Source organism: Microcaecilia unicolor, chromosome 14, assembly GCF_901765095.1.
Source record: "Microcaecilia unicolor chromosome 14, aMicUni1.1, whole genome shotgun sequence".
Taxonomy (NCBI): domain Eukaryota; kingdom Metazoa; phylum Chordata; class Amphibia; order Gymnophiona; family Siphonopidae; genus Microcaecilia; species Microcaecilia unicolor.
The window spans coordinates 3,610,343-3,622,661 of NC_044044.1; the positions used below are offsets into that span (position 1 = coordinate 3,610,343).

The window sequence follows — 12,319 nt, forward strand, 5'->3', positions numbered from 1 at the left end:
CTTAAGCAGAGATACATGGAAGGCATTGTGGACCCTAAGGTTAACTGGCAACTGTAGATGATAAGTGACAGCTTCCGCTCGAGATAGTACTGAAAAAGGCCCAATATAACGAGGAGCAAATTTGAAGGAGGGTAAAAGGAACTTCAGGTATTTGTTACTGAGCCATACCTTCTGTCCTAGTTGAAAAACAGGAACAGTCTGTCTCTTCCGATCCGTGAAGAGCTTGTTCCTTTCCAAGGCTCACTGGAGATGTTGCTGGACCGTAGTCCAAATGTTCCGGATATCAGTGAGGGTTTGCTGGAGTAGAGGCGAGTCCTGAGTCTGAGGGATCAGAAGTGGTAATCGTGGATGGCATCCATACACCGTAAAAAATGGCGTTGTGCGGGAAGCAGTATGAAGACTGTTGTTGTAGGTGAATTCCACCCAAGGAAGTAACGTAGACCAGTCATCTTGCCGGGTATTGGTGCACATCCGCAGGAAGGCTTTAAGCAATTGATTGACCTGTTCCACAAGCCCTTTAGTCTGCGGATGGTAGGCAGACGAGAAGTGGGAAGTGATCTTGAATGAAGAACACAGTGCTTTCCAGAACTTAGAGGTGAATTGAGAGCCCCGATCACTTATGATTCAGAGAGGGAAGCCATGCAAGCGGAAAATGTGCTGGATGAAGGCCTGGGCAAGAGTTGCAGCAGAAGGAATGGATTTCATGGAAACGAAATGAGCCATCCGGGAAAATCGATCCACCACCACCCAAATGACCATATGGCCATGGGACATGGATAGACCGGTAACAAAATCCATTGACATATTTTGCCACGGGGAGCTGTGGGACTGGTAGAGGCTGTAAGAGTCCCCAAGGCTTTGCAGGAGAGGACTTGTTCTGGGCGCAAACAGGGCATATGGACACAAAGTGTAGGATGTCCTGAGCCATATGTGGCCACTGATAGTATTGAGATATCAAATGAAAAGTCTTGCAGAAACCGGGGTGCCCAGCAAAAACGGAGGAATGCCCCCATTTGAAAAACCTTCTTCCTGGACTGAGGGGGTACAACAGTCTTCATAGAATTGGAAGAGACCAAGGTAGTAGAAGCAACACAGGCAGGATTCAGCACAGGATAGGATTCCTCAGGTTCTTCAGGAGGATTGAAGGTCCTGGATAATGCGTCAGCTAGGGTATTCTTTTCGGCAGTTCGAAACACCAGACAGAAGTCAAATCGGGCAAACAATAGTGACCAAAGTGCCTGCTGCAGGTTCAGTCGTTTAGCATCCTGAAGGTATAGAAGGTTCTTGTGATCAGTGATCACTGTAATGGGGTGCAAGGCCCAGTGGCGTAGCCAGAAGGCAGTTTTTGGGTGGGCCAGTGGGCAGGTTGGGTGGGCATGCTTTTCCTCTTTTTTATTTATTTATTGCATTTGTATCCCACCTTATTCCACTTATTTCCCCCCTCCCCCAACCATGAGCTTAAAAAAATGAAATACTTTAGCTGGTGAAGATCTCTAGCCCACAGACCCCTGTTTAGAAAAGCACAGCAGTCAAAGGCACTACTCCATGCTAGTGACACTGGCTTCGGCACCATAATGGAGTAGGGAAGAGTTAATTCCTGAATGGAGGTCACTTGTTGGAGAAAGAGATTGGCATCAATAAAATTTCCTCCTGCCCCAGAATCAATCAAGGCCTTGGTGCTAATACAAAGTTCCTTCCAGCGCAAGACAATAGGGACGGAGACAAGGTTATCCGGAAGAGGCGTGAACGACCCAGGCCACCCCCTTCAATGACTCTGGGCCTACACATTTTCCGGTTTACTCAGGCAATATCTCAGGAAGTGACCAGCCTGCCCACAATAGAGGCAGAGTTGATTGTCCCGACAGTGAACCCTCTCCTTCTCAAAGAGGTGATGCCGTCCGATAACCATTGGCTCTTCAGGGGTTCCAGAGGTGGAGCTAGCGGCTCCTTTGGGAGAAGAAAGACGCAGCATTCGAGGAGGTGGCCTCTGTGACCTGCGCTGAGCAGTACGTTCCTGTGTCCTTTCTTGAAACTGTACATCGATACGGATGCAGAGGGTGATCAGGGCATCCAGCGTAGTCAGACGTTCCCAGCTGGCTAACTCGTTTTTGATCCGGTCGGTTAATCCTTGCCAGAATATGGATGTGAGAGCCTCCTGGTTCCATCTTACCTCGGAGGCTAGGGTTTGGAAGTGTACAGCATAGGCACCTACGGAACAATTGCCTTGTTGAATCCGAAGAAGTTCTACAGCTACCGAGGACGGACGTCCAGGGACATCGAAAACTACTACTACTACTACTACTTAACATTTCTAAAGCGCTACCAGGGTTGCGCAGTGCTGTACAATTAACAAAGAAGGACAGTCCCTGCTCAAAGGAGCTTACAATCTAAAGGACAAAAAGTGCAGTCAATCAAGATTGAGGCAGTCTAGATTTCCTGGATAGAGGTACAATGGTTAGGTGCCGAAAGCGACATTGAAGAGGTGGGCTTTGAGCAAGGATTTGAAGATGGGTAGGGAGGGGGCTTGGCGTATGGGCTCAGGGAGTTTATTCCAAGCATAGGGTGAAGCGAGGCGAAGAAATTCCCCAAGATCAGTGAGTAATGGATCCCGTTGCTCCCATAGAGGAGCGGCCCAAGTCAGAGCTGGTCCAAAAAGCAGGGATATTATATAAGTGATCTTGAGTTCGAGGAAAAGAGTGCGGGCTGCATTTCAAACAGCATAAGGCATTGGTTGAGGAACCCTCGGCAAGCAGTAGGGGTGCCATCAACCAGGGAGGCTCAGGGAGCCGCAGCCGTGGAGTGGGTAAAACCTGGTCCGGGCGGCACTGCCGGATCTTGCTTCTGGGATTGAAGTCTAGACAGCTGGGAACAAACGTACTGCAGGACTCCAGACAGGCGATTCAGCTGGACCTGTTGCTGCTGAAGAACCTGGGCCAGATCAGTCAGGTCAGGTTTGTCCAGCGAAATCATGGCTTCGGCTTACTGTCAGGCTTTGAGTTCTTGTACCAAGTAGAGCACTTCTGGGTCCACCGAGGCGGACCTAGGTTTTGCTTAGTGGCCAAACAACCCCGGGGTTCACCTGCGGTGAATGAGGTTCCCCAGAGGTTGAGCCCCCAGGTGCAGGCAGCCAGCAGGACTTACGCTAAGAGGCAGGAAGAGGGGTACAGAGAGAATCGGCCAAGTGGAACAGCAGAAAGATGGTCCAGTTACAGGCAACATCAGACAGGCAGCAGGAAAGGGAGTGATTCAGGTACAAGCAGCGTCAGACAGGCAGGCAGCTGGCAGGGAGTAATCCAGGTGCAGGCAGCTTCAAACAGGCAGGCAGCAAGCAGAGAGTAATCCAGGTGCAGACAGCGTGAGGCAGGCAGGCAGGCAGAGAGTAATCCAGGTGCAGACAGAGATTCAGTAGCCAGGAGATAAAGGAAATAGTAGCACACCAAAGAGTAATGCTTACCCAAATAGAAGCTGAAGCCCCGAGGCAGAGAAGAGGTACTCAGAAATAGTGTGGGCGCCTGACGTCAGAAGTAAACCAGCTGGGAGGGAGAGCTGCCATAGGACAAGGAGAAGAAAAGGAGCTCCAATAGAAATGAGAATCAGAGTCACCCTGGCAGTGCTAGGCTGAGGAGACAGGGAAGAGAGCAGCCTTCAAAACCGGCTAATCCCAAAGTGCAAGGGGCGGAGCAACCAGAAGACAGCTTGCGAAAGTGGCCAATCCTGAAGCGCAAGTGGCAGGGCCCTGCCTCTGAGGCGATGCTGGATGCTGCCCTATCAGCGCACCGGAGCGCGGAGACACATGTCGGGACCAGGGGAGTAGCGCTGTCCAAGGGCATTGACCGCCCTGCCCAGCACTGGAAGCGATGGCGGAACTCCTGCACACTGAAGGAGCCCTATCAGGGCGGGGTGAGGAATGCGAACGTGACAGTCGTTCATTGCAGTGCAACGTTTCTGTACTACTGTGGATATTACAGAAATTTGACATCCTGGACGTAGACTTTACTCTTTAGTTAAGCATTTTCGCCATAACATATATATATACCATGAACTGTTTCATGTATGATATGTTTCATCGATGTTACCTTATATGTATGCACCTTAACGCAACTCCATTTGTAATTCTGTTACCCAGAAATGGCAACCGCCATGACGGCAAATGTAAGTCACATTGAGCCTGCAAATTGGTGGGAAAATGTGGGATACAAATGCTACAAATAAATAAAATAAAATAAAATAAAAAACCTTGTTAAAAACAGTATTTTCAAAAACAAAAGATAGACTTTTTTTTTTTTTGAAAATGAACTTCTGTTCAGATTTTGGATGATTTTTGCAAAATGTCTAAAGTCGGACAGATGTCATATTGAAAATGCCCCTCTTTGTCTGTCACAACCGGTAATATGTATATCTTATTCTTTAACACAGTGTATGTTTAGCATTCTACATCTACATAGGCTCAAGACACACATTTAGCATGTTTTTAAAAATGTTTTTTACGGCAACCTGATCAAGATGGCGACCAAGCAAGATGCATGATTAAGACGCTCCTGATAACCCTTTACAATTTACCTTTTCTTCGATGAAAAATGCCGAAAAGGAAGGGCAAGCCGAAGGGATCACTCCTCCCGAAGCAGGGCACTTCCTTGCCTGGACAGCAGTCTTTGCCGGCATCTTGGGTTTCTACTCCGAACGCGGACGTTTCCATTAGTGGGGCTGGGAAGAGCCCCGCTCTGGAGAGCGATTTCTCGCTCAGCCCGCTGGGACCGTTGACCCCGACGCCACCGCATGCACCCGGAAGAGCTGTGCCGATTGCGGATAGAAGCGCAGATTCGAAGGAGTGGCGCACTCCGGCTGCAGTAGCGATGCCCGATGTAAACTTGGGGCTGGCAAAAGGAGCCCAGCGTACGACCGGAATATCCCCGGGGGAAATCCTAGAGGACTCGCCGATAACAACTACACAAGAAGAAGTAACTTCTTGTGTTCTGGCAATGCAGCCTCTGATTAAACCCCAGGAGGTTTCGCTGGAGACGATTTGGACGGCCCTGGAATCACTTCACAAGGTCTGTACCTCATTTATTACTGTCTCCTTGAATAATTCTGCACAGATAAACTCATTAAAATCTCAGACTGAGGGGTTATTGGAAAAACAAACTGACTTGGAAGGACAAATGGGGAAAATGTCTCAACAACAAGCATTAATTTCAGGGGATCGAATTCTAACTCATAGGAAGCTTGAGAACCTTGAAAATTTGTCAAGAAACCTGAATTTAAGATTATTAAATTTTCCAAGATCCAAATTTGTCACTCCTAAGGATATGTTTGTGAAGTTCTTAAAAGAGGTATATAAATACACTGATCAATCATTACCCCCAATTCAAAAAATATATTACCTGGAAATGAAGACCTCCCCAAAACAAGACACTCTTAAACAGATTAATCCATCTGAAATTTTGGACTTAACAAACTTTCTAGAGCAGTCGATGGATAATACAGAGACTAGAGCAACCTTAATTGTTACTTTCGTCTTTTTGCAAGATAAAGAATCTTTAATGAGACTTTATTTTAAAGATATTCATCCAGACTTTAAAGGAAGTAAAGTCTCTATATTTCCAGACATTGCACGATGGACACAACAGAGAAGAAAAAAAAATTTTTGGATATGAGACAAGAGTCCCTTAATATAGGGGCGGTCTTCCAGCTACGATTCCCATGCAAATGTATGCTGATATTCAAGGATAAAAAATATATATTCTTCGAACCTGACCAATTGTGGTCCTTCCTTGATATGAAGAGGAACCAGATTCCACTCCAAACCATGAGTCCTGAAAAAACTTAAAATTTAGAAACTAATGCTTGTCTTCCTTTAATTACTTTGGTTAAGCCAACTTCCTTTGGTTTTTCAATCCACCTTGATCTCCTTATACCATTCTAGTGGACTATAAAACCCATTTTCAATATAAGATTGATGTATAGATTATTTCCTTTTATTTCTGTTGTTTGAATTGGATGTATCTATTCAAAGAGGTTTATCTTTGTTTAAAATTGAAATTAATAAAGAAATATTAACATAAAAATGTTTTTTACGCTACACATACAGCTCTCTTGGCTTATTAATAAGTTTAATAGTATGCTCTGATGGTCAAATATTCAGGATTCACTTAGAAGATTACAAGCATTCCACTACTTTTTATTACATTACACACATCTACCAGTACTTAGAATTTACTTTTTTAACTTTTAGTGTTTATCTATATCCATCACATATGCCTCAATAAGCATATTTTTAGTGTGACTTATTTTCACACTGTTGTCCCGCGATCTACCTGTACTTGTTCCATATGCCTCGTTCAACATACATTTTATTTCACTCATATTGTAATAATATTTTTACTTCACACTAAATTATTCACACACAAGGTTCATATTGTCTCACTTTTTTTCTTTTAGACCAACAACTTTCTTATTTTAAAGACATACCATTGAAAATATTTGCGTTTGCCAAATATTTTTACTAAAGTTAGTTCATTTATCCATATTTTCACCTTTGCGACTCTTGATGGCGTTTTTTCACCTTAGCATTTGTTTTTATAAGACACTTAACTTTGGGGTCCTTTTACTAAGGTGCACTGAAAAATGGCCTGCGGTAATGTAGGCGCGGGTTTTCTGTGCAGGCAGATCCATTTTTCAGCGCACCTGTAAAAAAAAATGCCTTTTAAAACATTTTTGCCGAAAATGGACGTGTGACAAAATGAAAATTGCTGCGCGTCCATTTTGGGTCTGAGACCTTACCGCCAGCCATTAACCTAGTGGTAAAGTCTCATATGGTAACCGGGCGGTAATGACCTATATGTGTCAAATGCCGCTTGGCGCGTGCCCAATATGCATGCCTGAAAATAAAAATTACTTTTCAGATGTGCATATCGGACATGCCCCCAAAATGAAATTACCACAAGAGCCACGTGGTAGCTGGGCAGTAACTCCATTTTGGCATTCGTTGGGCACGCGTAGACACTTACACGGCTTAGTAAAAGGGACCCTTTATTCATTTATTTGTCTCTCTTAAACAACGTTCATTTCAGATGACACTCATGTATCTCACTTACCTCACATCTCTCATTTGATTTTTACTTTCATCTCACTTTAAGCCAGGGCTTTTTTTGAGGGGGTACTTGGGGGTACTGAGTACCGGCACCTTTTCCATTGTCTACTAAAATTGACCCATGGTCCCCAAGTTTTAATGAAAGAGCTCAGGCTCTACACACCAATGCTGCCTTGTCATAGATTCGGTGACTGGTTGCAGGGAGCCTGGCTATTGTGGGGTGGGTCACTCAGTGATCACCCCATCCCTGAAGAGTGGCCTGGCATTTCAGTACCGGCACCTTTTTTGCTAGAAAAACCACACTGCTTTAAGCAATCAAAAAGATGTCACACCTTTCATTTGTTTTTCACTATATACTTCACTTTCACTTACCTTCTTCTTTGATTCATTGTCTATACTCCATATTTATTACCTTAACACCACTATTGAATGTTTTTATTATATATTTATTATGTAATTCATTTTATATTTTTAAAAATTATAATTATTATATGTTAACATTTGTGATTGTCTATATGTTCATAACTGTGATTCATTTACATCTGTGCAGACTCCTGAAGCAGCCATGTGTGTGCCAAAACACGGTACCGTGTCGAGTCATTGTCTAATAAAAGTTTTTTTTTTTACTACATATTGAGAGTTCTTGGTTTGTTTTGAAAAGCCAGACCCTGTTCCCAACTCTCACCTGGTTGTGATTCTTATGTGGGGCTTTGGTGTTCTTTCCATTGCTGTGGTTCTCTTACATCCTAAAGAGGTACATTTTTACCATAAATCAACTTGTTTTTTATCCATTCGCCAGTGGCAAATATTGTAAAATAAAAGAGGTTAAGTGGGTAGCTTCTGAGTATGACCACATAAATGTTTTGAAAAATGATCCATATTTATTTATAGTACATTAGAGGCCCAATATTAAGGTTGCCAACTGGATTCATATTTACCTTACAGGGTTTATTCACTCCTGGGTGTACTCCATTGTATGCAGGGACTTGTAATTCTGATTTCCCTGTCGCATTCACCAAGAAAAGAAAGTCCCTTTATGCAATGGGATAAACCCAGGATTGGGATCAACCCTGCCAAGAAAATCTGGATCCAGCTGGCAACCTTTCCCAATATGCATGTTTGCCTAGAGCTCACTAAAGGTTTGCCTGGACTGGACAAAACTGAACCCTCGATACTTGATTGCTTAGTTTACTCTGTCACCATTGAAATTTAACGCAATACCACTTTATTTCTCATTCCGGAAATGAACTCTCTATACCTGACTGCTTAAAGTACTCTGTAACTTATGAACTTTAATGCAATACCACTCTGTATTTCTCATTCCGATGGCGATCGCCACTACGGCATAATGTAAGCCACATTGAGCCTGCAAATAGGTGAGAAAATGTGGGATACAAATGCAACAAACAAACAAATAAATGTGTCTGCTGCTCTGATTTCCTTCACGTATCTATTTCTTTTGTGTCATGCCTTGTCTCATTGTCTCCTTCATACCTTGCTCTCTTCATTCATGATTCTCGACATTAATTTATTTCCACCTTGCTCAGGTTGCTACCATTCATCCCAATTTTCTGCTCAGACCATATTAAAGACTAATATTGCTTTGTAAACCGCTTGGCTGAAGTAATAGCACAATATCAAGCTTTGCTAAACATAAATATAAACATTTTATTTGCCCTCATTTTTATACCTATCATCTTTCCCACTCTTCTTGAGAAACAATTGCATTAGTAAACCAAAGGGTTGATATTCAGCTGGTGGCTGACCACCACTAGTGTTGTATCTGGAAATTCAATGCCATGCCACGTCTGAGCTCCAGTATTGAATTTCTGGGTGTATGAAGCAAGCAAAACCATAACTGTTAAATGCAACATTCAGTACTTAACCAGCTATGGCAAACCGCATAAAGATAGGACTGACTTTCATGCAGGCTTACTTATGAGGTTACCTTGGCCAGTAAAGCATTTAACCAGTTAAGTGCTAACTCCACCCTAGAACACTCCCAAAATAAACGGGCTGGAGTTAGCACTTGACTGTTTAAGTGCTAATATTCAGCACTTGACTGTTCAAAGTAACCATATAAATAGGCCTGCATGAAAGTCAGTCCTATCTTTATGTGGTTTCCCATAGCTGGTTAAGTGCTGAATATTGCACCCCCCGAAATAACCAGCTCTAACTGGACATTTTCAGCAGCACTAATCAGTTAAGTGCTGCCGAATATGAGTGGTTAGCCCCAAACAAGCAAAAAGTAATTTCTGGCCAGTTAAATTGCTTTGAATATCGACCCCCCCCCCCCCAACCCAATTTCCTTGGGCTGTTCTGATGATTCAGTCAAAAGTACTAAACAAGACTAGAATCAATTCTCGGGTTAATTTCTGTCTACAAGTACGCTGAAGCAAGGAATGGCACAGAGAAAGTGATAACACCTCTTAGGAGGTTAACACAACCAACATACAACAGCAACTTCTTGATGTCAGACAATGGCCCCATGACTGTACAATAGATCCTGGCTAGAACCTTTGTACATGGCCCTCATCTAAGGTCTGAAACTGTCATGGGAGGGCTAGATGAGTTAGGATGGGATTATAGAATAGGCTAGTAGTTGTGAAGGAAGTCCCAGGCTCCAGTAAACCAGTGGAGGCTCTCTCTAACTTCAGCTGGAAAGCAAGGAGCAGAAGGAAAGTGATCATTTAAATTGTTAGATATAGATTGTGCTGATTTTTTACATGGTAGTTGTTAACCCACTCTGAACCTTAATTTAGGAAGAGAAGTGGGCTATAAGCACTCATCATCCTCCTTATCATCATAATGAAAAATCTTTATTCACTAACACCTGTGTTTACAAAGATGCGCTATAGGCGCGTTAGCGTTTTTAACGCATGTTAAATGCTAACACAAGTCAAACGCTAATGTATAGGAATGTATAGCGTTAGTGTTTAATGCACCTTAACTTTAAAGGCATGTTAAAAACGCTAACGTGCCTTAGTAAACATACCCTTAAATATGTTCTGATTGAAGGTAACAATGCTATGGTGGTTATCTTTTAGTTTTGATTTGATTTGGGCTTCTCAGAATATTTAATGACTGAAATATTAGTTTCTTCTTCAAGAATTTTTTTAGGGCCACATTTAACTCTTTGCTTCTCAAACTATAAATCAGAGGATTTAACAATGGGAGACCAAATATATAAAATGCGAAAGGTAGCTTATTTGGTTTTTCCAAGTCTCCTGACTTGGGCTGCATATAGACTCCCATTATAGTCCCATATAAGAGAATGATGACTGTAAAGTGGGAAGAGCAGGTAGAGAATGCCTTGATTTTTCCCTCTTTAGAACGGATTTTCAGGATGGTAGAGATGATAAACACATAGGATGTCAGAGTGAGGATAAATGGGGCGAAGACTGCAAACACCCCCTCTGCAAAGTTCATAATTTGAATGACTGAGGTGTCTCTGCAAGAAAGTTTCAATAGTGCTGTGAGTTCACAGAAAATGTGATTGATTACATTAGAGTCACAGAAAGGAAACAGAGAGGTAACAATAGTGTGTGGTATTGTTTCTAGTAAACCCGTTATCCATGAGGCAGCTGCCAGAAGGGTACAGACTCTCTTATTTATTATGATGGTATAACGAAGTGGATTGCATATTGCAACATAACGATCATATGCCATGATAGTAAGAAGGGAAAATTCTATCTCAAAAGAGGACACAAAGCAATACATCTGTACAATGCATTCAGTGAAAGATATGGTATTACTCTGTGTCAGGAGGATTGCCAGTAATTTTGGCACAGTAACTGTCAAGGAGGCAATGTCTAGGACAGACAAGTTGGCCAAGAAGATATACATGGGGATGTGTAGGTGTCGATCAGCACATACTGTCCAGATAACAAGGAGGTTCCCCATCACAGCCATCAGGTAGAGGAGTGAGAAGACAGTGAAGAGAGGGAGCTGCAGCTTTGGGAATTCCGAGAACCCAAGAATAAGGAATTCTGTCACATGGGTGTGATTATCCATCTGCCTGTATCTGTGCCTTGTGTGCTGCAAAAGGAAAAAATACAAGATAAGGGCACAGTAAAAAGAAATGTTAAAAAAATGAAATACAAAAATTTACATGTATTAAATACAAAGCCTGTTTCTAACTAAGGGGCTCATTTTCAAAACAGAAAAACGTTCAAAAAGTGGCATAAATCGACATTGAGATGTTTGTCTATGAAGTCGATCTATAGAATAGTGCTTAGTGCTGGAAACTACAACTACATTTAGGAGCGACCATTTACACCAGTGGAACCCTTGGTATAAATCCTCTTTAATCTATAAAAATGTGCAGAAATTCAAAGAATACCCCCGATCTGCCATGGCCCTCCCATAGCCATGCCCCCTTTCTTAGACCTGTGCATAAAATTTACGCATGGATCCCACACCTAAATTTAAGCACACAATTTTTTATTAAATCCAATTATCACTAATTTCTTGTTAAAATCTCAATTATATAGGCACTAATAGGCTTGTTATTCAATTAAATTATGTGCAAAAATTATGTGCAAAAATTCCACAAATCCAGCAGCAAAAGTGCTTAGATTAAAGATGCAAACATCATGCCTGCTCAGGATGTTAGCACATATTCTATGTCCATACATATGTATTTTTTTTTGTTACATTTGTACCCCGCGCTTTCCCACTCATGGCAGGCTCAATGCAGCTTACATGGGGCAATGGAGGGTTAAGTGACTTGCCCAGAGTCACAAGGAACTGCCTGTGCTGGGAATTGAACTCAGTTCCTCAGGACCAAAGTCCACCACCCTAACCACTAGACCACTCCTCCAGGTAAGTTACTTTCCTAACTTACCTGAATAGTTATCCATGTGTTGGTGTTGAATATCTGTTAGCTCAGCCAACAGACTGCCTTTTCACTATTCAGATAATGCTGAGGTGGCATTATTTGGACAGTGCCACTGAAAATCACTGATTGGCCCTGGTGAGTGATAGTTAACTGGGTAGCAACACCTGCAACTCTGATAACTGGTTTGAATATTAGCCCCTCAGAGTCATGATGAGATAGTTACACAGTCACATGCAGAAATTGACACAGTCTCACATATGTGATTAATAAATAAAATGACATGGTTATTCATTTTCACATTTAATATAAATTTTCCACAGTCAATATTTAGCTGGCAGCAGTCAACATTTTTTAAACCACTGAATGGAATATCCAAGCATTAGCTGGCT

The 12,319-nt window shown here is 42.5% G+C and overlaps 1 protein-coding gene across 1 annotated transcript; it reads right to left on the reverse strand.

Annotated features, from left to right (window-relative positions):
* Nucleotides 1-10,126: 10,126 nt before the first annotated feature.
* On the reverse strand, nucleotides 10,127-11,104 carry LOC115458156 (olfactory receptor 1019-like). The gene has a single exon (XM_030188009.1). It carries the CDS (start codon nucleotides 11,102-11,104, stop codon nucleotides 10,127-10,129), a length of 978 nt encoding a protein of 325 aa, XP_030043869.1.
* Between the last annotated feature and the right edge of the window lie 1,215 nt (nucleotides 11,105-12,319).

Coding starts and splice junctions, on each gene's coding strand:
- LOC115458156 (XM_030188009.1), bottom strand. CDS start 11,104: ATGGATAATCACACCCATGTGACAGAATTCCTTATTCTTGGGTTCTCG.